The sequence below is a fragment of the Aythya fuligula genome, chromosome 2 (genome assembly GCF_009819795.1).
Source record: "Aythya fuligula isolate bAytFul2 chromosome 2, bAytFul2.pri, whole genome shotgun sequence".
In the NCBI taxonomy this organism is placed as follows: domain Eukaryota; kingdom Metazoa; phylum Chordata; class Aves; order Anseriformes; family Anatidae; genus Aythya; species Aythya fuligula.
In genome coordinates, this window is record NC_045560.1 from 25,554,151 (window position 1) to 25,578,453 (window position 24,303).

The 24,303-nt window shown below is 45.0% G+C and overlaps 2 protein-coding genes across 3 annotated transcripts in view; both read left to right on the forward strand.

The window, feature by feature from the left end:
* The first annotated feature begins 3,239 nt into the window (after nt 1-3,239).
* LOC116486268 (guanine nucleotide-binding protein G(I)/G(S)/G(O) subunit gamma-11) lies at nt 3,240-6,078 on the forward strand. 2 transcript variants are annotated; one of them, XM_032182357.1, is made up of 3 exons: nt 3,240-3,355; nt 3,518-3,621; nt 5,850-6,078. In XM_032182357.1, the coding sequence occupies exons 2-3, from the start codon at nt 3,526-3,528 to the stop codon at nt 5,973-5,975; spliced, it is 222 nt and encodes a 73-aa protein (XP_032038248.1). In that variant the 5' UTR covers nt 3,240-3,355; nt 3,518-3,525; the 3' UTR covers nt 5,976-6,078. The 2 variants fall into 2 exon arrangements, with proteins under 2 accessions (XP_032038248.1, XP_032038247.1); XM_032182356.1 differs by lacking the exon at nt 3,240-3,355 and having other exon boundaries at nt 3,415-3,621.
* Nucleotides 6,079-6,332: 254 nt separating this feature from the next.
* LOC116486880 (probable acyl-CoA dehydrogenase 6) overlaps nt 6,333-24,303 on the forward strand; it is an 86,500-nt gene continuing 68,529 nt past the window's right edge. Inside the window, exons 1-2 of the mRNA XM_032183406.1 lie at nt 6,333-6,464; nt 22,247-22,367. Of these exons, the coding sequence (XP_032039297.1) occupies nt 6,333-6,464; nt 22,247-22,367 (253 nt within the window). The remainder of the gene's footprint in view (nt 6,465-22,246; nt 22,368-24,303) is intronic.

The window sequence follows — 24,303 nt, forward strand, 5'->3', positions numbered from 1 at the left end:
GTCGCGACAGCGGGCGGCGGAGAGAGACGGACAGACAGACAGAGAGAGAGACAGGCGGACGGAGGGACGGACGGACGGACGGACGGACAGACAGACAGACAGACAGACAGACAGAGACAGACAGACACAGGGCGGCGGGGTCCCCCGAGCGGTCGGCACTGCCCGGCCCGACGGCAGCGCTTTATATGCGCCCAGACGGCTTCCCCGGGCCGCCTCCTCCCTCCTTGCGCGTGTGGTGGGAGGGGAAGGGCTGATTCAGCGGGGCAGCGGGGCCCCGATCACCCGGCCGTCACCGGGCGCGGCGGGATGCGCCCCTGCCCCGGCCCCAGCGCCCAGGGACGCCCCCCGACCCGCCGTCGGGGAAGGCTCGGGTGGGGAGCAAGGGGGCAGCGGGGGGGGACCCGTCCCCGGGCTGCTCCAGCCGCCGTCGGGGGGCTGTGGGGAGCTGGCCGGGGTCCACGGCTGTGACCCGATTTCCCCCCCCCTGCCCTGCCCCGCACGTTACGGGATGATGCGGGAAGAGGATTTCCTGTTAATCACGGAATCCGGGACGGGGCTCGCAGCCAAAGTCCGGCCGTGGAGGCTCCCGGTGGAGGGCGGCAGGACCCCGGGGGTGCCACCGGACACAGCACCCACGGGTGCCACTCTTTTAACACTGCGTTAACTCGTGGACCCCCAAAAAACGAGGCACTGTCCTGGAAAACCTGCGGTGCTAAGCGGGTGAAACCCCTGGGTAGGTCAGAGAGAGCTGGATTTCAGGAAATATCGCAGCTGGGGTTATCTGAAGATTTTTAACCCCAGCAGGCAACCCAGAGCGATGTGGCAGAGGAAGGGGTGAGCAGCGAGCAGCATGCGTTCCTTCACTAATCTATGAGAGCCATTACATTAATTAGTGCTTACTCCAGATTTAATACAGTATCAGAGATAAGAGTGCCTGCAAATTAGTCACCGTGCTCTCCGTGGATAGCGAGAAGCTAATCTGATCTCCTGTTATTCTCCTCTCCCTGCACAGCCACAGTGCTGGACCTCCAGGCAGGCTCTGCTGTGGCCAAGGTTGCAATATGGGGCCCTCGAAATCTGTGGCCTGCGGGGACAAAGGCACAGTCCTTTGGAGTGTGAGGAGGAGGGCTTCACCGCACCTGGCTTATCTCAGGAATTCACTTTCTCTCAGTGTTTTCCTTATATCATGCAGGGTTACCGCCTAGTTTTTGGACAAGGTTTTATTTTCCATAAAGGCAAGAAAGAGGAGCAAACTCAACCCCCCAAACCTAAGGGGAAGGTATGAATGGCACCTCTCTCAGTACTCTTTCAGAAACGTTCCTTTTCTCAAAAATCTCCAATTGCCAAAGGATAAGTGCTTGTTTTAGCTCAAAAACAAAAAGAAACACAAAGAAGCACAACAAACAAACAAACAAAACTCTAGTGTGCTTGGAGGTATCACCATGGGACACATCTGCCATATTTTATGTATATAGCATACATATATATGTTATAACATGTCCTCTTTTTTTTTTTTTTTTGTATGTGTGTATGTGTGTGTTAAGCTTATTATGCACAGTGACTATAATAAAGCTTAGGTGCCTCCAGTAGGAAATTAAATAAATAAATAATCAAAGTACGTGTTTCCGATTTCCAGAGAAATTCAAAAGGGCATCTTTCTAATATTAGGGAACTCTCAAGTGATTTTAATATGACTAGACTAACGTCCTTTGGCTTTCATCGGATTTTGTTGGAATTTCAAAAGAAGCCATTAAAATACCACTTTAAACAATAGCAGCAAAATGAATGCTGTCATGCTAATACCATTTTCCATTTCCTCAGTGAATGCACACACACAAATCAAAGTTTGAACTAAACCCACCTATCCATCAACACCACAGCACAGTGTAGCATTTACTCAGCTGCTCCTTTGCTGTAGCAGCAATCAGGTTCTTTTAGATTAGGAAAATATTTGTAAAAATATATGAACTAGAGAAACAGTTTATGTAGCGAGTGGCAAAAAAGCCCTTTACTAACTGTAGTTAGCAGTTAGTAGACAGAGCCAGCAGACAGCTCGCTGTAGTCTTTCCACCACAGGGTTATTGATGCCAAGCTGCAACTGTTCCCAGTGACAGCCCCTGTTCCCCTCAGCCCCCCGCAGCCCACCACCCTGTACAGCCACCCCACAGCGTGGGCAAAGGCTGTGCTGTGTAAGGCCAGCCTGCTCCTTCCAGCTGTTTTGGCTTGCACGAGGACCAGCAGCTGGTGGGCTTTGGGGATGCAGCTGCCAGTGCAGGTTGTAGGGGTGTGGAAGTTGCATACCAGCAGCTGGAGATAACAGCCAGAGGGATGGATGGGCAGAGGAGCTGATTTAATAGACTGGATAAAATAAAACAGATACAAACCCCAGGAGCACTATAGGAGCAGCAATGGAGGAGGAGGAGGTAAATGTTGCACTGCTGGCAGCTGCTTACCCCTGGTGGGTGGGGAGAGGACAAAGGAGCGTCTCTATGGCTATAGTCAGAGGTGGAAAGAAAGAGGAAGAACTACCTGCAGGGGTCTTGTAGTGCCCCAAACCCAGAAGGATTCATACAGGCCCATTTTAAGGGCTGCATCCAGGCCTGCAGCTTTGTTCAGTGTGAAGGGCTGTGGCTGTGTGGATTCAGCCTCTGCTGGTTTCATAGGAAAGAGGCTGCTAGGATCCGAGATGCCAGGTCCTGTACAAACAGGGTGGAAGGACCAGCCTGTTTGGGGTGTTTTGTGCTTTCTGAACCCATCAGTTCTCACACAGAGCATCCCCAGTCCTCAGCATCCATCACAGCTGCACGACCTGAAATATGCAGTGCAGGCCAGGCATGGCAGCCCTCTCACTGCAGCCCTGCCTTGCAGACAAACCTACCAGCCTGGACACTTGACCCGAGAGCGGTTCCTTCCCTTCTCAGCCTTTTAGTCCCCTCCACTTTCAGTTTTAATGCGCGAATGGTGGGGAATGCACCCAAGCTAAACACCTGCTGCTGCCTCACCTCCCGGACCAGGAGATGCAGGAGCCCAGGGATGCGGTGGCATCACCCTGCGGGACGGCAGGAGCGGAGGGAAGGCAGCTCAGCGCTGGGACTGGGCATCCAGCCGCATGAGCCCCCGGCCGGGGGGGGACACCCTTCCCGGAGCCCTCCCTGTGCACGCAGCCCCGGTGTGAACGCCCCGGCGCCCCGGGAGCGGGGCCGGGCCGGACGGCTGGCCCTAATCCGGTTATAGGGGGATTAGCCCGGCGGTTTAAAGGCCGGAGCGGCTCGGGGAAGGGGTGCGAGGAGCGGCTCGGGGAGGAAGCGGCGGCCGCGGAGCAGCGGGACGGGCCGGGACAGCCCGGCGGCACCCTGTGAGTGAGCCCGGGGGCGGGCCGGGGGCGGCCGCCCCATAGCCCCGCCGCTCCACAGCCTCGCCGCCCCGCAGCCCGCCCGGGGGCTCCGGCCCCGGCCGGCCTCGCTGCCCAGCGGTAACCTTTTGTCCTCCCTCTTTGCCTCCCTCCGGGCTTCGGCAGTGTAAACCATGCCGGCCATCAACATCGAGGACCTGAGCGAGAAGGACAAACTGAAAATGGAAGTGGAGCAGCTGCGGAAAGAAGTCAAGCTGGAGAGGCAGCCGGTGAGGCAGCGGCCGCGGGGCGCCCCGGGACCGGGGGGACGAGGAGCCCGGCACTCCCCGGGAGCGGTGCCCGGGGCAGGATCGGGCGAAGCCGGGCGGGGCGGAGCGGGACAGCCCGGTCCTGCGAGGGGCAGGGGCGCTGGGGGCCGCTCTGCCCCCGTGTCGCCCTCAGGGACCCCCGGCCGTCGGCAGGCGGCCGCCGCCCCGACGTGAGGCTGGCACCGGGCTCCCGCCGCCCCCAGTCCGCAGGGGGAGGCTGCGGGGAGAGGGGGAGGCCCCGAGGGACCGGCACCCGCCGTTCCCGTGGCCTTGGGTGCGGCACGGCACGGCCCGGCACGGCCCCCAGCTGTGTGGGGGGAGAGGGAGAAGCTGAGCCCGTCCTCGCCCTGCCCGAGCGAGGGGCAGAGGCCAGAGGGGTGCTGCTGCAGGGCCGTGCCCGGCGGAAAACACTGCACTCTTCTCCGTCATCGACGCTTCTTCCCACGGGTGAAGTGGTTTTCCAGTGATCTTGGTGGTTATTGCTGTATTTCTGCACAGTTTCTATAAGTGGAAGAGCAGAACTGATCTCGCTCCATGATAAAACTTTTTTTTTTTCTTCTTATTTTGCATTCCAGCAGAAGCAAACTCATCAAAGTAAACACTTCTATTTAGGACTAAAGCGCATTTATGTTAGGGGACCAGTGGAATTATTCATGCGAATTAGCTCTAGGTACTTAGCCCAGAAAACAAGAAAGCCACAAATACATTTTAGGTGCCAGTTAGCTATCAGTGGGTGTACGCGTTAGGTGTGGTATGGGCGCCAGCTCCAGCAGTGCTGCGGGCCACACGTGCAAGTACTACAGACACCTAGATTGTCCCTCAGAGTTCCCAAGCAACTGAAATGGATGTATAGATTACGATTTTCATAACAAAAATGTAAAACCCTATCTAAATATTCCAAATAACCCAAAAGACTTTAGGGAAATAGGTATTTTCAAACCATCTGTAGTAAAGCACAGGCGATGTCCTCAATTTTACCAATGCGCTATACAAAGTTTCACCGTGAGAATTTGCGTTGTAGTTGTCTCAGTCTCCTGGTAGTTCCATTACAGGTGTTACAGGGACATGGAAGTGCAGAACCCACAGTTGCCAAAAGTACAGATGTTTACCAAAATTCTTCTTGACCCCTTCCTCTACCTTTACAGCTACGCCATGGCGTAAGGTGCCCCGACTCGAAGGAATGGGTTTGCAAGGCACGGCAGAGCAAGGCACAAGTGTAATGGGATTTGCAGGTCCACATTCTTCTCTGCCCTAAAACAGCTAGAGATAGTTAGGTCTTATTCCATGCACGGTTTGGTGTGGAATTAACCGTGAGTTATTTCTGATGGCTTAGAGCCAGTGATACTGCAAGTAAATTCACTGTTTCTCTTGCCATCATTTTGCCTTTGCAGTAATATACAATTTACAAGGAAGGCGACAAACGGGCCTTAAATTAGAATTTAATGAATTCTAATTAAATTAAGTGCTGACTGACTGCTGTCTGCACAGGGATTGTGGGCAGAAGCAGGGCACAGCTGGGAGCGTGTCCTTAGAAGTGTCCCATATTTAGGCACCTGAGGACAGTTTCTGCTGCCACAGGGAAGGGAAATGACAGGAGCGTGTGGTCAGGGATCCTCTGGAGCTGGTGGGACTTGCTTGCGTGCCCTCAGGCTCCACACCCGCTGTGGCTGCACCTGCTGCATGCACTGCCTTCAGAGAGCAAAAATAAACCCATTCCTTCTTCACGGGCAGGCGTCTGTGCAGGCCTGCCCCACTGGGTGCTGCCTTGCTGTGAATGGCATGCAAGCTGTCACGTGTGTTATGCCCTTTCTTAATGCGGTAGGGTATTTTATGAACCGCTGTTTCAATTAACCCCAGGTCACCTGTAAGTACATGCTTTCCTAGTTAGTTCTTGACCATGATTTAAGATGTGTGGTTGCTCCTGTAGAGCTGCAGGGTGGGGGCTTGTGTTGCCACCGAAAAATCTTTGTGGGATGTTTGATTTGGGAAAAGCATGTAAAGTTACGTATGATTGGAAAACAGATCCCACCACGTTGTGGATCTGAGATTTTGCTGTTCCTGAACACATTGGCTATCAGACAGTTCAGTGGGCAGGTGAACAGGGAAAGATGCGAATTCACCGCGGCGCGGCTGAGATGCGCCCCGCCAGCTCTGGCCGTAGCACTGCCATGTGTTTGTTCCCTCTCCAGGTGTCCAAGTGCTCCGAGGAGATCAAGAACTACATCGAGGAGAGGTCGGGCGAGGACCCGCTGGTGAAGGGCGTCCCGGAGGACAAGAACCCCTTCAAGGAGAAGGGAGGCTGTGTCATCGCCTGAGGCTGCCGGTCCCCAGCTCCGCCGCTCCTTGTCCTACACGCTCAGGAGCAGATCATCTTCTCCTTTATTTTTTTTTTCCTTTTTCGTACAAAAAATAAATAAATCCCAAAGCAGCCTAGCCCGCCTCGCTCCCTCCGCACGGCCGGGTCCCTTCGCTTTCACCACCTGTTTAGGGGGGACACTGGTTGGCACTCAAAAAACCTCCCTGCCCCTCGACGGCCTGCCTCGGCCGGGCAGGGGAACCTGCTGGGAGCCGAGCCGAGCCGTGCCGGGCCCTGCCAAGCCGTGTCGGGGCGGTGCAGGGCCCCCAAAGCAGGCCCCGGCCCCCGGCGGGGCGGAGCGGGGCAGGCGGCGGCCATGGCGCTGCGGGGCTGCGGGCGCTGGGCGCTGCGGGGCTCGGCCCTGAGCGGCGGCGGCTGCGGGCGGCGGCACCGCGGGCACGGCCCCGACAAGCCGCAGCACGGCGCCTTGCGGGCGGCCCTCAGGAAGGTACCGGGGGCGGCGGGGGGACGGCAGGGGCCGAGGCCACCTCCGGACAGAGCTTCCCCCTTCCCCGGGGCGGGCGGAGGCTTCCCCGGCTGAGCAGCCGGGGGCTCGGCTGCCGCCCGCCGGAGGGACGGGGGGAAGGGAGGAGGGAAGGGAGAAGGGACGGGAAGGGAAGGGAAGGGCGACCGGGGCACGGAGCAGCAGCCCGGGACGGGACATGGGGGCTCCGTGCCCCCGCTGCTGTGTTTGGGAATGCCGAGCGCCAGGGCGGTGTTTTTAGAAGGGTGCTAAGGGGAGTGAAAGTTAGTTTTGTTGTGGGACTGAGGCATGGATCGAGGGGAAAGGAGGCACATCGGGTAAGGGGGAGTGCGAGTTGAACGCCAAATGCCGCTCTGCAAGTGGTGGTGAAACTGGTGAACTCTGTGCCCAACAGTGAGGTCACTGGCACCTGCAGGAAGGCTGAAGTATAATGAAACATGCCAGTCAAAGTTAGATAATTAGGTGCATTTATTTATTCATTCATTCATTCAGTTGGTAGAAAGTCCTGCGTTGGGGCACACTGAGGGCGCCTGCCAGGTGGAAGTCAGATGGCATGGGACGGGATGAGACAGGATGGGATGGGATGGGATGAGCTGCATGTATATGAGAAACCTCCCTGTGGACTATAGTGAGTGAAGTGCTGAAGTTCAGTACCGAGCACAAGGAGTAAGCAGCATTATCCTAACGGCAGCCATACACAAGCAAGCCTGATGTGCACTCAGAGGTGGGCGTGATGAAGTGTAAGGGGTTGTCCCTGATGTCCCTGGAGATAAACTTTCAGCTCCTGCCGGGTCCTGCACCGTAGCTTTTTAAAAACAGGGCACCCTGGATTGCCTGATGTTAGCTCCCTGTGACTTGGGAGCTGTGCTGTTACACATTTGATGGAAGCTTTTAAAAATGACACGAAGAATCTTACAATCTTAGGATAAATTCATCCTTTTTCAACTTTCTCCTCTTTCCCAGTGCACTGTGGAGAAAAGATAGTGCGGCTACTTCTGATTCATGCAATTCTTAACTTCAGATTTCTCTTTTTTTTTGAACTGACTTTCATACTTCCAGTGTCGAAACAGGATATTGCAAAGGCCATTTAATTCATAAAGCTTTCTGTGACTAAAAGTAGGCCTCTTGGCCTTGAACTTTTGCAGTTGTGTGTTCGTTTTCTGTATAATACAAAGAAACCTGGTGCACAACCAGTCTGCTTCCTAACAAATTAGTTTCATTAATCTAAATTCCTGGACCTGGTTCAAAGCAGGAATAAGCTGGCAGGGAAAGAATCAGTAAAAATGCTGCAAGTGAATCCTCTTCTCTCACCTGGATGCCAAGTACAGGATTGTGTTGCAAATACTGCAGTGTCAGGCTTGTGCTGAGGCCATCTGTCTGTCTGTCTGTCAGCAGTCACCTGCCTTCCTCTGCCCAGTGTCACTCAGCTGTAGCTCTTCTTTTGCAGCAGTCTTCCTGCACATGCAGGGAGGACAGCAAATACTGCTCATCGTTGCACTTTGCCTTATCTCAGATCCGTGGCATTCCGAAATAGAATGAGGCCAAGGCTTTAGTGAAGGCAGTCGTATGGATCTGGGGGGTTTGGAAGACCTGTTTTGGCAGGGAAGGATTGCTGCATGCGTGACCGTGATGAATGTATTGGAAAAAAAATTACACTAAGCACCACAAAACCTGTTTCATCCTTGTCCTGTATTTTACGAAGTGGTTATATAACCCTTATTTTAGTTTTTGTCTGATCATATAGGGAAAAAAAAACACACGCTAGTTTATGTCAAATCCAGTCTGATGTTGTTTACCCCAAAGCTTCTAGCAATCGGTGTTTATTTTGGCTTAAGTTAAACCTGTCCCCAGTGAATTTAAGATAAACTGAAAAGTAAAGTCTTTGGGAGAGGATGACCACTCAGGATCTGTAACGCATTTTAAATTTAATGGTTATTTAATTTGGGCCACTCTTTCCACTAGACAAATCCAGATGCAACTACCTGAGAAATTAAAGAAATGAGCAGTGCAATTCCATTAGTGAAAACTGTTATTTTTTTGTCTCAATTTATTTTATTTTATTTTTTAATCTGTTGAATTAATGTATTTTAAATGATCTGTACTTTTCCAATTGTTCTGAGCAGGATGAGGAAGAGACTCCTGTAATTCCAGGGAGCTGTTTTTAGCAAGGGTATTGAAATAACCTTGTGAGTGGTTTCCTTTACTACTTTATAGGTCACCACCCTTCCTCTTGGAAATTGAAAACGTAACTTTTCCTTACCTTGTTGAACAATGCTTACAATGCACTGGTATCCTACAGTTTAGTGCAGTAATTATAGTGTAACTGGCTTGAAGTAAAAAGGTTTAAGCTATTTTAGGTGTATGCATAACTGTGCGTATATGTATATGATATGTGCATGCACATATCCATTTTTGTTTTCCTCTGGCATTAGTAGTAAGAAGCTTTGGGAAATAGGTTTGAAAAGGATTGGCATATACTTCAAATGCATCTAATATAAATGAGATTTCATTTTGCATCTGGTGCTGGCTTGGTCTATTTATGCTGTGTTACATCTCTGTAGGATAAGAGGGGTTCATGTGAAAGTGAGACTTCACCAAAGGACACCACTGGCCTTATTTGCCACACTTGGATTGTATGTCTGGCCCAAGTTATTAACAGTGTCAAGAGTTTCTCTCCATTACAATAGATATTTTTTCAAGAATTAAAGCCTCTTCATATTAGAGCATGCAAAAGCTGAATTAGATATTGATTTTCACTCTAACTTTCTAGTAAAAATGCTGTAAACTTTGTAATTTTTGTAAAATTATATATCTATTTCTGACATTCTACAAAATAGTGAAAGGTATTGGATAGAGTTGGCTTGTTCATCTTTTATAGCAAATCGCAAAAATACAGCAACAGAACAGCCAAGTAGTTGACTGCTGGTATTACAAATAAATCACTTAAAATTACTTTCTCACTAAGTTGAGAGAGAGAAAAGGAGAGAGGGAGGACACAAAAGAAGCCGCAAAATACCCGACAGGGACCTCTAATTTTAAAACACTATTTATCATGCATTTGAGGTAGAAGTTTAGACAAGGAGACAGTTAATAATGTGACATTTGTAAGCCTCACAGCTTTTGCACTGAGTGCCCTTCTATCCAAGGCAAACAACATGGTGCCCCCAGTTCTGGGGTATTTGCAGTAGCCTGTGTCATCTTGTGCCTGACAGAAACATGTTGTAAACATTTTGGGGATAGATCCCTTGCTGGTATGAATAAATACAGAAATGCCACTCGCTCCTGCCAAGAATTTCTGGCTGAAATTTAACAGAGAGGAAATTTTCGTAATTGATTTTTGTCGTTATCGGAAGGGGCAGCTGGGATATACCAGTGCGATAAGAGGTACCACTGACACATTCAGGAGTGCCATGCCAAAGAGTTGCTTTTAAATCAGAGTTTGGGAGAATAAGAGAAGGAAAACATGAGCTTCAGCACAGTCGAGCAGATCCTGAAGAAAGCTTTTTCCGATCACCAGAAGAATGTCATTTAATACACAACTACTTTGCTGTGTAGCAAAAATGCAGTAAAGGCAGTATAATAAGCAGCATGTTTACTTGTTGCACAGTGCCAGAGCAGTGCGTGCATGTGAGACTGCAGTTGCATTGCCCCCCTCAACATTATTCATGTGAGAACAAGTTTCCACTCTATATCCTTAGTCCTCAGTGAGTATCTTCTAGCAGGAGAACTGTGCCTGAGGGATATTTTTGTGGTTCAACTCCAGCTGCTATTTTCCTGTGTTGTTGTCACACCAGAATGGAGTAGGCAATGCAGGTATGCACTTCAGACAACTAAAACCCTGCCCAAATAAGCAGTTTATGACTGAGCAAATGTCTGTGTTTTACATAGGTTATGCCATGACGGTTCAGAAAATGTAACCTTGTTTAAATCATTTTGGGTCCCATTTGTATGGAAATGTGTGATTAAATCTCTCCCCCTGGCCAGTGGGCACACTGATGAACATAGCAGCTCCCAGCCAGGTGTCCTAGTGCTCTGATAGCTGTTCTTTCAGCTTGCGTTGTTCTGGACTTTGACTTTCTGGCAGATTTTTTTTTTTCCTGTTAAGGCTGTAAGGGAGCATGAAAACCGACCTCTGGCTCCAGTCCCTGAAGATCAAGTTTGATAGGTGAGCACTGATGGATTATGCAAGGACACTTCCAAGATACTTGGTGTGCTGCTTAAAATTATTTTCTGTCCTACAGCCAGGCTTGTGCATCTAGTCAAGAATTGTTGTATTACCAACCTACTTTAAGAACAAAAGATCCTGGGTCACTTGGTGATGCCATCACCTGAGGTTTGTGTTTCCTCAAATGGGTTTCAATGTTTAATTTCCAACTTCTCATAAAAAAATAGAGCCTTAGTTTCTCTGTAAGAGTAAGTCAGGACAAGCTTAATGATTTTAGGTACTTCCAGAAATACCATTTTATCTGCAGTCTGCCACTTTATGTACTGCAGGCTTCAAAATATGCCCTGTAAACTTGAGGTTGGGCAAACTAGTATGGGTGGCAAGCTGTATTCCTGAAAGTGCCAGAAACATTTGATACGGCAAGGTGCAGACAGTTGTGCTGGGCTTTGAGGAGAAGGGATCAATGGGGAAGCCAAACTGTTCAACTTGAAGCTGTGCTTGTTGGTGTCGGGTCCTGAGAACCTGGGGAGCATGAGCTTAATGAAAGCTAAAGGACTGAAAGGCTGGAGTGTGGGAGGAGAGGTGACTTCATGTGCCTGTGACCACACCTGCTGGTCCTTGGCCTCCGTCACACTCCAGAACCAGCAGGATTTTGTCAGGAGTCCTCTTCCTCCTCTGCCAGCATCTCCAAAACTGGCTGTGGGCAGGAGGCTGGATTGGAGCACTGCTACTGTGTTTGAGAGGGGAGCTTCTCCTCAGGCAGATCTGGTGAGGTCACAAGTGTTGCTGGTAGAAGTTTACAGTGGGATAAGAACGAGGATGTACGTCATGATTGAATTTTCAAAGACAGAAGTGGAAATTAGGAACATCTCCCTTATTCTTGAGAAGAAACCAGACTTTCCAAGGGTAAGCTGTAGATCACCTCATATGGAGAGAAATGTGGAATGTTTTATTTCAATTTAGCTTTATCCCAGCCACAAAGAAAACGATAAATGGAAAGTAGATGGAACAGGCACATGCTGAGTAAAAATGTTTCCCATGATGCTGGAGCAATGTGGTAAGTAGATTCTGTGTAAGCTTCTTGTGGTTGAGACGACAGTCCAAATCTCTTGTTGATGAATCAGTTTTAAGAACTAGCAGTCCTTCAGTGGGGTCAGCTGTTTTAATCTGTGAGGATACCCCAGCTCAGCTGATACAGTAACGAACATCGTTTAAGTGCCAGCGCATTTATAAAATGGTGTAAGTTGTGAGTCTCTGGTGGGTTTCCATTATTTCTGTCTGCAATTTGGCATGTGCAGAGCCATGCTTTGAATAGCTCCACAGAACACTTTTCTTCTTTGATGCAAGATTAAGAAAAGGTAAAGGCAAAAGGGGAGTTAGTATCAGTTCTGAATATATTTTGTTTTATCTAAGGATTCATGATGTGAGTCACCTGGATGTAGTCAGTAAACCTTGTGTTATGCCCAGGACTGTTTCTCTGGGTGCAGGTGTAACAGCACAGATACTCTTGCCTGAACGTGGCCCAGTGATGCGCTAGGAAGTTGTAGAAGGAGATGTTGCTTGCCACTTCTGGTCCTAATTGGTGAAAAAGCACAGTGAACACCTGGAAGGTCTACTAATGGAGGTCTCCTGAAGAAGGAAGTCTGTCAGTCTGGACAAACTGTATAGCCCAGCCAGCACTTCATGTAATGTTGCTCAAAACAACCAATCTCACCAAGAGTTACCCAGTTTTCACGTTGCATTTCTACTTAGGTACAGGGTTAAGTGTTGAGCCCTGAGCAGTGTGTGGGTGGCACAGATGGATAAAATCCAGGGGTACATGCCTTTCAGGTTGGAACCCATTGTATATTTTCATGATGTCCTAATGCTTTTCAGCAGAGAGGTGGCCTGATAATATGTTTTGTTCATGTAGGGGTGTAATCCAGAGCCAAATACGAATAATCACGGTTCTTAGGAATAGCATTTGTGGTCACTGTGGCTGAGTCTGAATCTAGTCAAGTGCTGGCTGTTTGGAGGTGGAAAAGGGAGTTTCTTTGATCTAGTTTTTCCCCATAATGATACCACATGTGCACAAAAAGTCCCTCTGACCAAAATAGAGGGAAAGAATATGAGCTTTACGCATTCACATTAATAACTATGTAAGTCACAGGGATAGCACAGCAGTGGGTTTGGAACAAGTAGCTGTATGGATGAAAGTTCTGATATTTTAAGTATTCTTCTCGAATCTTTTTGTTTCATAACCAAGAAACTCTGTTTCTGCTAAGAAGAGTTCCATTTTCAAAACTCAGAGATTTAGAGAAGCCTGACTTGTCTCTGGCTGTAGATGGACATGAGGGAAATACTGTGGCAGCAATGAGGAAAAAGCATTATTCTCTGCCCAGGTAGAAATTATATTTTTATATGCCACTCCTTGGATGCTATACATGATTATGTTTATACAGGGTATATACATGTATATATACATATGTATATTATACATATACAATGTATATTATACATTGTATACAATGTATATTATACATATACAATGTACATGTATATTTTCTAGATCCCTGGGAGAATTTATAGTTTTTGCAAAAAGGTCATGGTAAAAGGAACAGAATTTATTGTCCAAGAACACAGAGCTCCTCGTGGCTTAAACCCCATGATGCTGAGAATCAGAGTTAAGAAATGCTCTTTTTGCTGGCATATTACATTGCTCATTCTGGTGTGGTTGAATGGAGGATACGCCAGATGCTACAAACAAGACAGAGGAATAAATAAAATAAAACCTGAATGGGTTCAAAAGAAAAAAGTTGAGAAATTTCCCTGGAACATACAAACATAGTCAATTTCCTGATCTCAGGAGGCTTTGCAGCTGTATTCCTTTCCTGATTTTGCTGGAGGGTAGGATTCAGCATGGTAGTTGCAGTTCTTGGAGTCCAGAAAGGGAGGCAATTTTGAGAACCACCCATTTTCTACCATGTTCCTGAATAGGGTTGTTGAAGGTGTTGTGGTTGGGACTGTGCAAGGGACTGCAGAAACTCCCAGGTGTATGCAGGAGGGGTTTGTCCTTATGTGTATCCCTGCTTAGCACTGCATTCCCTGGAGGACTTGTAGGCTTTTAAGTTTTAGGTAAGCAGTGGCAAAAGCTTTGTGGTTGATTCAGGGTTGATTTCCATTGTTGATTTATTTATTTATTTATTTATTTGCCTCCTGAACTAAAAACTAGCCAGCTGTGTGGAACCAAAAGATCTGCAGTATTTGAATTTTTGAAACAATAATCAGCTTTACTTTATGTATTATGTATGCTGCAGGGAATTGTATCACAGTGAAAGCGAAGAAATGCAATGATTTAAACAGAAGTGTGTCCAATTACAGCCAAATGAATAGAGCAGAAGAAATTGCATTATACTCATAATGTGCATGCTTTTTTTGCTGGAAATAAAATAGATGGGGACAGGTATGTTTTATTATATAATGAGATGTTGCCAAGTCTTACATTATAGGGCTTTTCCCTCTGCTGATTTTTTTCCCTTTGGGAAAGGGAAAATTTAATTTAGTAGCAATTTGTTCCTGTATTGGCTGATCTCTGCAGTCTTTAGTACCCAGTGCTGTAGCAGATTGTATGATTCCTTGTTGCCTGTGGCATGGCTTAATTGAAGGTACAAAAAGGAATTACGGTGCTATAATTAATCAAGTTTAAACACGTCTTCCCATTTCTGTCTTATATTTTCGAGCACTCGGGAAATTTTTCTGCTTTCCTTTTCTCTGAGTCTACTGAGTATTGGTTTTGAACCCACTGGGAAGCTGAGCTCTGGCCACAGCTATGTCTAAAGGCAGAGGAGAAAGGCGGACATGAGCCAGGCCTGTTCACCCTCACTGTGCCGTAACGGACCAAAAATAAAAGTTTCCTAACATACCCAAGGTGCTAACAATGACTTGTTATATGCCCTTTTCAACCACCTTCACAGCAATGCACTGGAGTGACTTTTTGTCCTTAACTTTTAATGTCTCGTGCTCAAATGCTGCCCATTGGGGAAGGGAAAAGAGGAAAGCTGAATGATCTGAAATGTGTGTACTTATGTTTAAATGAACCCACGTGCACAGGAGGGGGTATATATAATGTGCCTGATGAGCATGATTGATGTGCTGTTTTATTCTGTCAAGCACTTGGTACATTGTCAGGCAGAATACAAGCTAAGCCACACAGGCCGCAGACAGCACGATGAGCAGAAGTGCAGGCCCAGTGCAGGGGCTGCGGTGTGGGCCTAACCATGGCTCTGTGCACTGACACCAAGTCGGGTGGTTTCACTAGCAGGGGTCAAACCAGTGAAGTGTTTAAACATCTGTGGAAGGCTTTTTAGATATGGAATTAAATATATATATGCACACAGTCTATATGTCTTGGCTTTCTTTATCCTTCTCGATGGTATCTTCTGGCTGGTTTCAAGTGTCGTTTTCATCCAGCTTTTTTTTTCTCGCCTGGCTGATCACATCTTGTCCTGCAGGGTGGCTGGTTCTGCATATGAAACACGCAGAAGGCTGGGTAGACCAAACTGAACTGAAAGGCCAAGGCATCACAATATGGTCCTTTAGACCCTCCCAGGTCTGGATGTTTTCAGGGGGTGGCTGTTGGCGGACGTCCTGCCTAGTGTATGAATATCTGGCACGTTCTTCAAAGTTCGTGGATAAAGTACAAAGTTTTGAGAGCAACTTTCCTGCCTTCCCTTTCAAAGGAGTCCTTCAGCCACTCATTCCTTGCTCAGAAGTGTTCATTTAGTGTTCAAAAAGCTGCTGATAAGGACAGCCCATCCTGCCGTTTAATAGTTTATTTTTTTAGGGTTTCTGTTTGATTACTTTTTAGTCCATGAATTTCAGTCTATGCATCTCTCCTTTATTGAATGTGCTTGTTGTTATAGCAGTGAGCTTGTTTACAAGGGCTAATTTATTTTTTAAATAAATGATTAAAGCAGTCACATTTCATATTAGACCTGTAAGTCCTCGACTATAATGGGGGAGAAGATGTAACAAAAAGAAATGGAAAATAAAACAATGATAAAACTTGGGGGAATTTCTTAATTTCTTTCCTTTAAACTCAATAAAGGCTTTTTTAAAAGGATTTGGAGATGTTTGGTAATTCCTCATTTATTTTTCGTTTTGACAAGGGGAAAACAAGATTGAAAATTCTAAGTAAAAAATTAAATGTCCTGAAAAAATGTTTTTAGGAATTACAGAGAAAAATACGGAAAGAAATCAAAGCATTCTTTTTTAAACATTTATGTGAATGTTTAAACCACTCCCTCTAGATTCATTGCTAGTGCTTGTAAGGTTTTGAGTTAGATGGATACTTAATTACAGTGTTTTTTCCTGCTCTTTCTCCTATACTCTGTGCTACACTTATGTCATGATTTAATATCTTGATGATGGCTTGGAAGTGTTCTGAAAGACTTTAAAAGTAACTGCCTTCTAAATTATAATTTTAGAACTTGTTGGTTTGAGGTTTGTAAAATGAGTCATGCTGCTTAAAAAAGCTGAAGTCAGAATTGCTTCATTTTTGTTCTTTATTTTAATTATCTAGATATTCTGCTTCTAGGACTTTTTTTTTTTTTTTTTTTTTTTTTTTAATCCAAATGTTTTTCGCAGGGTCATGATACAGATGGAAGCATTTAAATTGAACTTTTCCAGTTCAACCCTGTATCATTGTGGAAAACATTTTCTTGGTTTGTTCCGAGCAAGAGTCTGATGACAACTCCGAGTACAGAAATTTCCATATTGCTGTTGAGGACCTGTCTCAAATCCCATACTGGAATAGGGCAAATTCATCAGTGACAACTCTATAGGCAGTCATTCGCTTGGATGTTAAATTGTACATTTAGCTGAATAGCCCAGTGTGAATACAGAGTGAGATCTGCAAATTGTATTTGAATGCCAGGTCTCCCATGATGTGAGCACAAGGGAGCCTGGCCTTCTTCCACATGCAAGGAGGGGGAAGTATTTTGGCAGCCTCTAGGACAAGTACCACCTTGACAGGACCACTTATATCGTGGTAGGTTACTTTTTAGATAGGTCTCTTAGGTGAGTACTGAGATACACCAAGAAAAAACATGTATATTTTTAAAAGACAGGGAGTGTGGGCCAGAGGCTGAGAGAGAAATCCCATAGTTTTGGGTGGCTAGCCCCATTATTTCAAGTAGTGGTTTAAAAATAAATAAATAAAAATTCCCCAGATAAAGGTCCTGCAAAACTTCCTGGAAATCTTCAGTGAATCAGCCTGTGCTGGTTGTGTATCCCGAAAGAGGAAGCGGTAGGTTGCAGCCTTGCTGTTGAGATTACTTCAGACCTCAGACAGACTCGTAATATTGGATTTTGTTTGCCAAAAGAAAGTGCGCTAAATAGGTTGGTGTGAGCAGGCAAGGTTCACATCACAGGGAATGATTTCTGCCCGCTGTGCGGTTCAATCGTCTGTTGTGTGATGGGGTTATTTGTAATCTCCTGTGCTCTGCTACATCCCATCCTGCCTCTGCTTCTGCATCTGATCTCATCGGAGACCAAGTGATGGCCTCTTCCTTCTGGGCACCGACCGCCACAGACCCAGGCCCATCACGTCCAGGTTGGGTGATCCAGGCCCCCTGGCAGCTCATAGCTCCTGCTGTGTTCAGGAAGAAGACAAACGAGATACTAAGCTGGAAAGCACATTCTGGTGCTGCTGTTGCATCCTGTGGTTGATTTATGTGGGCTTGCCCTGGTAGCACATATGGGCACTGCAGTGGATTTGGCTGCCTCAACTCTTTGAGTTCTTTGTTCTGGGAAGACACTGCCTGTCCTCAGCACCGGTTTCTGTACTGTGCTGCGTTGTCTCGCAGTGCAGTCATTGCTGCCAGAGGTTATGAATAAAATTACCAGGAGAAATGTTGTATCGTGTGCTGTTCATTATTTTCATTAATTATTGCTGGTGTCAAAGGCAAAGGTCTCTCTAGTCTGTTACCTCCTTTCTTTCAAGTCAGTGTTTTGCTAATTGTCCTGATATAATCAAGGAAGAAACATCATTAGTGGTTTCTTGTTTATTTGTTTTTTTTTGTTGTTGTTTTTGTTGCTTTAAAGATCCTATTAATAGTGTTATCTTTAGTTGTTATATTAATAGAGCACAGTTCAATTACTATAGCTTGATTTAAAAGGAAAAACCTTAACGTGGTATGATATGGCACCCTTACATCCATTTAATTTTTGTGATAGAAAAGTATTTTTTCTCAAATTTGTGCTTTGCTAGTAAGACAGTCTAATTTCAGCTTAGGTATGAATCACATGAAGCTTTAGTAAAAATTTCTGTCCCTTTGTAAGAATTCAGATAAATGTTTGTTGGTTTTTTTTTTTTTTTTTTTTTTTTTTCAAGATTAAGGCCATATATCATCCTGTTTACTGTGTGCTGAAATATTGTACTAGCACTGTACAGTATTGTAAGAGACAGATATGAGAAACTATGTATTGAAATATTATAGTCTTTAATTACTAATTTGAATTGCTTGATAGAAGGTAAACTCGCTGGTGAATAATGGAAAGAAATCTTCAGTTGCTGTAAAGGACATCTGTATACACTCTTAGTATCCAAATTAATTAAACTACAGTTTCCACCTTTGTAGAAATAGCATGTTCTAGAACACATTGAGAATTACGTGACAATCGCTAATGTTTCTGCTGGTACAGTATCGGCACAAAATACTGAGTACTACATGAAGGAAAATCCCCAGATGTGTAGTTTTGTTTCGTTTCTCATTTAAATAGGACAGTAACTTCCAGGGGTAAATAATGAAAGCATGCAACTATCTGGCAGTATTCTGGAAAGGTATTTTCATTACTCTGTTTTAAACAGAGCAGAATAATCCAGAACAGAAAATGAGAATTTCTGTTTCTTCCCCCTCAGCTCTCCCAGCTCCATTTCCCTTTTCCTGAGCAGAAAGCTACAGGTGTTGTTTTCACAAAGCTTTGTAAAGGCTACATTAAATAAAAAACACTTTTATTTTTCTTACTGTCATTCAACATGAAATGAACCTGTTGTCTTGATCAGTTTCCAACTGGGCAATTATCCAGTGTTTTTTTTTTTAATAAGTCATGGTTGATTCCACCCACAGTAGTGATCATAGTAGTGATGTAAACTAAACCAAGTCTGAATTCTTTAGTTTTACGTCTTTATGGGTGGGATGAAGCAGCCTGAAAAAACACCAGTCCTGTACATGAGACTTACCATGTCTTTACTGTCAGGAAAAGAACAAAATTTCTGTTGAGTTTACTCTACTTTATCAGCAGGCTAAAAAAAAATACATGGCTCCTAAATAGATGTTAAATCCCAAATGCCACTAAGATTTGGCCAGCTAGATTAAGTAAAAAGATTTCCTTTGTGGTTGGTAATATCTGGTGGATAACATTTAAGGCATACAGTGTTAAGATATTTCTACAGAGAGGAGTTTTAGATCTTACTGTAGTCAGTATCCAAGTGATGCATGTCTGAATGTTACCACCCATGGTTTCCACATTTCTCCTGATAAAGCATATAAAATTAAACAGAACTGCTGCTTGGCTTCTGCTGAAAGTTTGTTTCTATGTATTTGTCAAACATGCCATGTATAACTTATGATTTAGTTCAAGGTGCCTGCAGCAGTTACTGCTTGCTTCTGAAGGCTGTCTGCACTTAAAAAATGTAAGTTAATTCAAAATTAATTGCTTAACATTTAAATTGATTAAAGCCTGAAATATTTCTCTGAGGGCATAGTTATGACATTTTGGCAAAATCCAAAGGAAGGGGCAAGTCAAATGGCTAGGTATGCAGCGTGTTTGACCTGCATCCAAATACAGCCATTTGTAACAATGTTTTTAGCACATTCTGTGAGTGCATGCGTTCCTCCGGTCATTGCTGACTTGGCCCTTTGAAAACCTCTCTCTGTTTCAGTATATGAAGGGGCACTAATATCCAATAATCAGTACTAAATCATCAACCAGCTGACCGGCACTGCAGTTCTCCAGCGATGTGGCTTATGTTCGTATGTGGTAGCACAACGGGAGAGGTTCCCCAAATCCCATCCACACTGTCTGCCCTCTGATTGCCCAACAGCCTCCTCTTTCCCTCAGATTCAGTGTAAATCATCTGAGGATGTGTGTTTTCTGAAGCCTTATTTTAATAAATAATACTTTTAAAGGAATGAGTTTTCTTGCCTGAAAATAGGTTAGTTTGTTTAAAGTCTTATTTGTGATTGTAAATAGCACGTGTGATTTTTGCAAGCAATTTGTGTCCTAAGTATAAAAGCTTTTGACAGAACCTGATTAACTGCTTTTCAGAAATGCAATTAAAGTGGATGGTCGAATGGCTAAGAAATGACTGTGAATATTGGTATTTGGACTGTGATGTTCATTTTTTCTTGAACTAGGGGACCCAAACCATTTACAATTTGTGCAGCAAGGCTGTCTTCATCTTTGTGTTGTGTCATGCGAGGTAGATCTTGTTTTACTAGATGTGGCAAACTTACCTGGTAATAATTAAACTCTGGCTCTGTCAGACAACTTGAGTTCTGCTCAAAGGCACAGAAGCGAGCAGTTTATAATCTGCAGGAATGATGTAAAAGAACTTCTTTAATGCCTTAGTCATTCTTCTGACTCCATTGAACTTCAAAGGTAGCTTTGTATGCAGGCTGTGAAACGCTTGGCCCAGTACCAGCCATAACAAATACAAAATGATGTTAGTATATTCACTGCAGACTTTTGCCAAGTTCCATCAAAACACGGGGATAACTTTCTGTACAGGCTTCATAACCACTTTCAGGGACTTCCCTGGACGTTATCAAATCAGTGTTACTGGGATGTTATTACAAACAGAGTACAGCCAAAAGCTGCTTCACAGCCTGTGACTCAATGTGAAGGGTCCACACACTAAAATCTGAGCATTTAGGATATGGCAATACAGAAGGCTAAACGTGGGCTGTCCTAGGTAGTGTCCTGCTGAGTATTTTGTTAGTGTTGGTCATGAGGCCTATGTTATTCAATGTAAAAGAGGGAGAGAGAGGTTGTAATTACTGAATGAGTTGTACATTCAGTGTATGTGTTTCTCAGAATTTGGTAAGAAAAGTGAAAAAGTAATTTCATGTTACCAACAGTGAAGTATCCTTATTTCTGCGGCCAACTGGGAAGCAGAAAGCAGCCATATAAGGGCTGAAATTCTCTGAAGAATGTGCAATAAATAGGCAGCTGAGAAGAACACTCCACAGGGTCTCATAAGCACAGCACTTCAACAGGGAGAGGGATCTATTTCCAGCTTAAGGAATAGTTAGCACCACAGGACTTGTTTATTTAGTGTGGGGAAAAGACAAAAAATTCTTAAAATAATAAATTCTCTCTTTGTAAAACAGCATAGCAGTAAAATTGTGTTCATGGACTAGAGACATCGTATTGGGGATTGGTGTTTGTTTGGGTATGGTTTGGTTTGGGGATTAGGGTTGACTGGTTTTGCTTTTGGACACCCTTGTGCATGCTGACCCAGGTGTGTGGAGCACTTGGAGGCCCAGCAGAAGCACGTGCCAACCCCCAGCTTGGCCTTGGCAGAGGTGGGCCCCATGCCTCTAACACTTTTTGAGAATTATTGGAAACACATCTGCCTGGTGACTGGTTGAAGGACAAGGGGAGCCATGCTGTGCCGTAGGGGGCTATGAGGCACAGAGCTCTTTGGAACAGTTCTTCAGGCCTTAGAGCTCAGCTGCAAAAGTGCAGGTTGCACATTTGTCTCCCTTTTCAAGACCATGAAAATCCATGTCTTTATGGGACAAGACATCCAACCCTTGTGCTCTGAAACCTCCAAAGTGAACGTCCTGGCCATGCTCAAGATGTGTTTTGTTGGCAACAGCTGGAAGGAAAGAGCGGCCTGAGTAGAGAAAGCGCAGTCACCCAACAGCTTAGAGTATTGACATATGGAAGGTGTGCAGCAGTAGCCCAGCTGAGAGTTGCTAGTCTTGATGTTGAGAGTTGTCCAATTTCCAGTCTTGAGAATGCCATAAAATTTGGAAGAAGGCCAGATTTTTCCAGTGTATGTGTTGTCAGGCACTTTCAGATTGGACACAAGTGCTTTGAAGAACTCCAGTGTCCTTGAGAGTATTTCAGGCAAAGGGAAAGGAGCTGAAGCCCTTTGTACTTGCTTGTCTTGTGTGCCCTGTGTGGCCATCATGAACAGGCTATCAACCCTCTTTGTCAGGGACTCTCTGAGGACAATCAAGGTTTCTATTCCTGTCACATTCTAGAAGCAGTACTGAAAGAGGTAACGAATGTTGAGAGGGAATTGTCATTTTCATAGGGCTTGGATAGGCTTAAACCAGCCCTGATGACTTCCTGTTGTAATAGTTCCAATTGCTAAAAGAACTACTTATATTTACCCCATTGCATCTGTGGTAATTGTTGTGAGTGGGTGGAGAACAAGGGCATCCAACGGAAAGTAAACAAATTGATGTGCTTTCAAAATGTTCTCTGTACATTTTTTTGCTTTTTAAATTATTTAGACAAAAGTAGTCAAAGGTGTCTCAACAGGAATGTTTGTGTTAATAACTTTTAATTTATTTTTCAAATCTAGATCATCGACAGGGAGATCAATCCCTTTGTGGACAAATGGGAAGAAGAAGGACAGTTCCCAGCACACAAAGTGTTTAAAACCCTGGGACAGGCTGGATTCCTTGGTGTGGATAAGCCAACAGGTAGGAGAGTGTACAGCTCCTGAGTATTGATGAAGACAGCGATAGACTCATTACACCATCTCAGATAGCTTTTGCCCCAGAATTTACTTTTATTCCCAAGTCACAGGAATGCTGCTTACCAGCTACGCAGATACAGAAAATGATGTTGCTAAGTGCTCAAGTTGATATTCTCCTAAATATAAGTGTTTAAAAAAATGAGTAATTGTTATTTAAAGCCAGTGAAATAAATGTCACTTCAATTCTCAACGTACAAGCTGTCTAGTGACTTTACTTTCTTCTGGATCAGAATACATGGAATAATCTCAGTCTTCATGAAACAAATCAGTCTGGAAGTGCTGTAAGATTTGGCCTATTACATAAATTTTACTTGTAACATCTACATCATTGTAATGTATTATGTCTCACCATGAAGATGAGGTTTGTTTGGGTTTTAGACTATTATATCCTAAACTGTCCTTGAAGTGCACTATTCCAGACAGCAGCATGTACAGAACAAGAAGCTGATGATAATCTGTCAAAGAACAAGGTTCACATTGCTGTTCCTATAATTGTGACAAAAAAGTCAAGAAGTCCAGAGGCATAGTAGCTATTTCAACTCCTCAGCTAAAATAGATGTTGCAAGGTTGCAAGTTTTTTCATTTGCAAGCAATGCAATATATATTTTTTTTCAAGTACTACTGATAAATGTTCCTGTCAGAATTCTCTGTTTCCTCCCCCCCCCCTTTTTTTTTATTCATGGTTTAGAAGTCTAAAACAAAAACAAGTTTGCATCCTGAAGTGGCACTGTTTGAACAGTTAACTGCAAATAATCATAGAATGGCTTGGGTTGGAAGGGTCCTTAAAGACCATCTAGTTCCAACCCCCCTGCAGGGATGTCAACCACTAGATCAGGTTGGCCAAGGCCCCGTCCAACTTGGCCTTGATCTTCTATACAGAGCAGCTCACACAACCTTAGCTATGCCACACCACATCATTATGTTGCTAAGGGACAGGGTTTGAACTGTGGAACATATTATGCCTTTTTACCAGTTACTTTCAGAGGAAATTTTTCTTCTTGAAATGAACTTTCATATTTTTATATGTTCCAACTTGGAAGATTTTTCTCTAGCTGTTCAGCCGCTGGAGCTCACAGAACTGGTTAACTGTGATTGTCTGACAAATCCAATTAGGTCTGAGCTGGTACTTCTTTACAAAAATGCTGACAGTTTGAGATTACATTTAAGATTTATTTAAAGGACAAATAGGATTATTGGAGGAAGGAGAAAAATAACACCTCCACCTTCTGCTATAATTGTTTGATAGGCAGATCTGAAATATATCTCAGTGGGGTCTGCTTCAGACTGCTAATATCCATGTTGATTGCAATAGTGCTGCCTTGCACTGCTGACAGATCATAGCTCTGTCTTTGTTCTTACATGCATCTCAGGACATGCACAGGCCTCCTCTGGGGTAAGGAACCTCAGCTGCCAAGCATGCTGTGCATAAAACATTGTAGAGGTAGGAACTTTGTATAATACTCACAAAATAACTAGAACAAGGAATAAATTGAATAAAATCTAGTGAAGAAAGGGTGTGCAAATGCAAAGATGGGCACAGAAGGCTGACTGCACTGACTACACTTGTTATACTTGTGGTTTGGAATATTTTATCCTTGGTTTTGACAGTAGGTGTTAATTGAATTTGTTGGGTCTCTGCAGCTGCATTTTAACAAAACTTTTGAAAAACCGAATACATTTCTCATCGACATTTGGTCCATCTCAGTTCATCTTCTGGAGCAAGATACTGTTATGAACAAAAAAATGCACCAGCTCCTGCGAGTTGCTGCCTTTGCAGTGTTCAGCTGTGCAACAGGATGACCCCAGATCCAGCTTTGCTCTGTAATAGTACAATAACATTGGGCACATCCTGAAAGTCCTGAAGCTCTTGGGAAGATAAG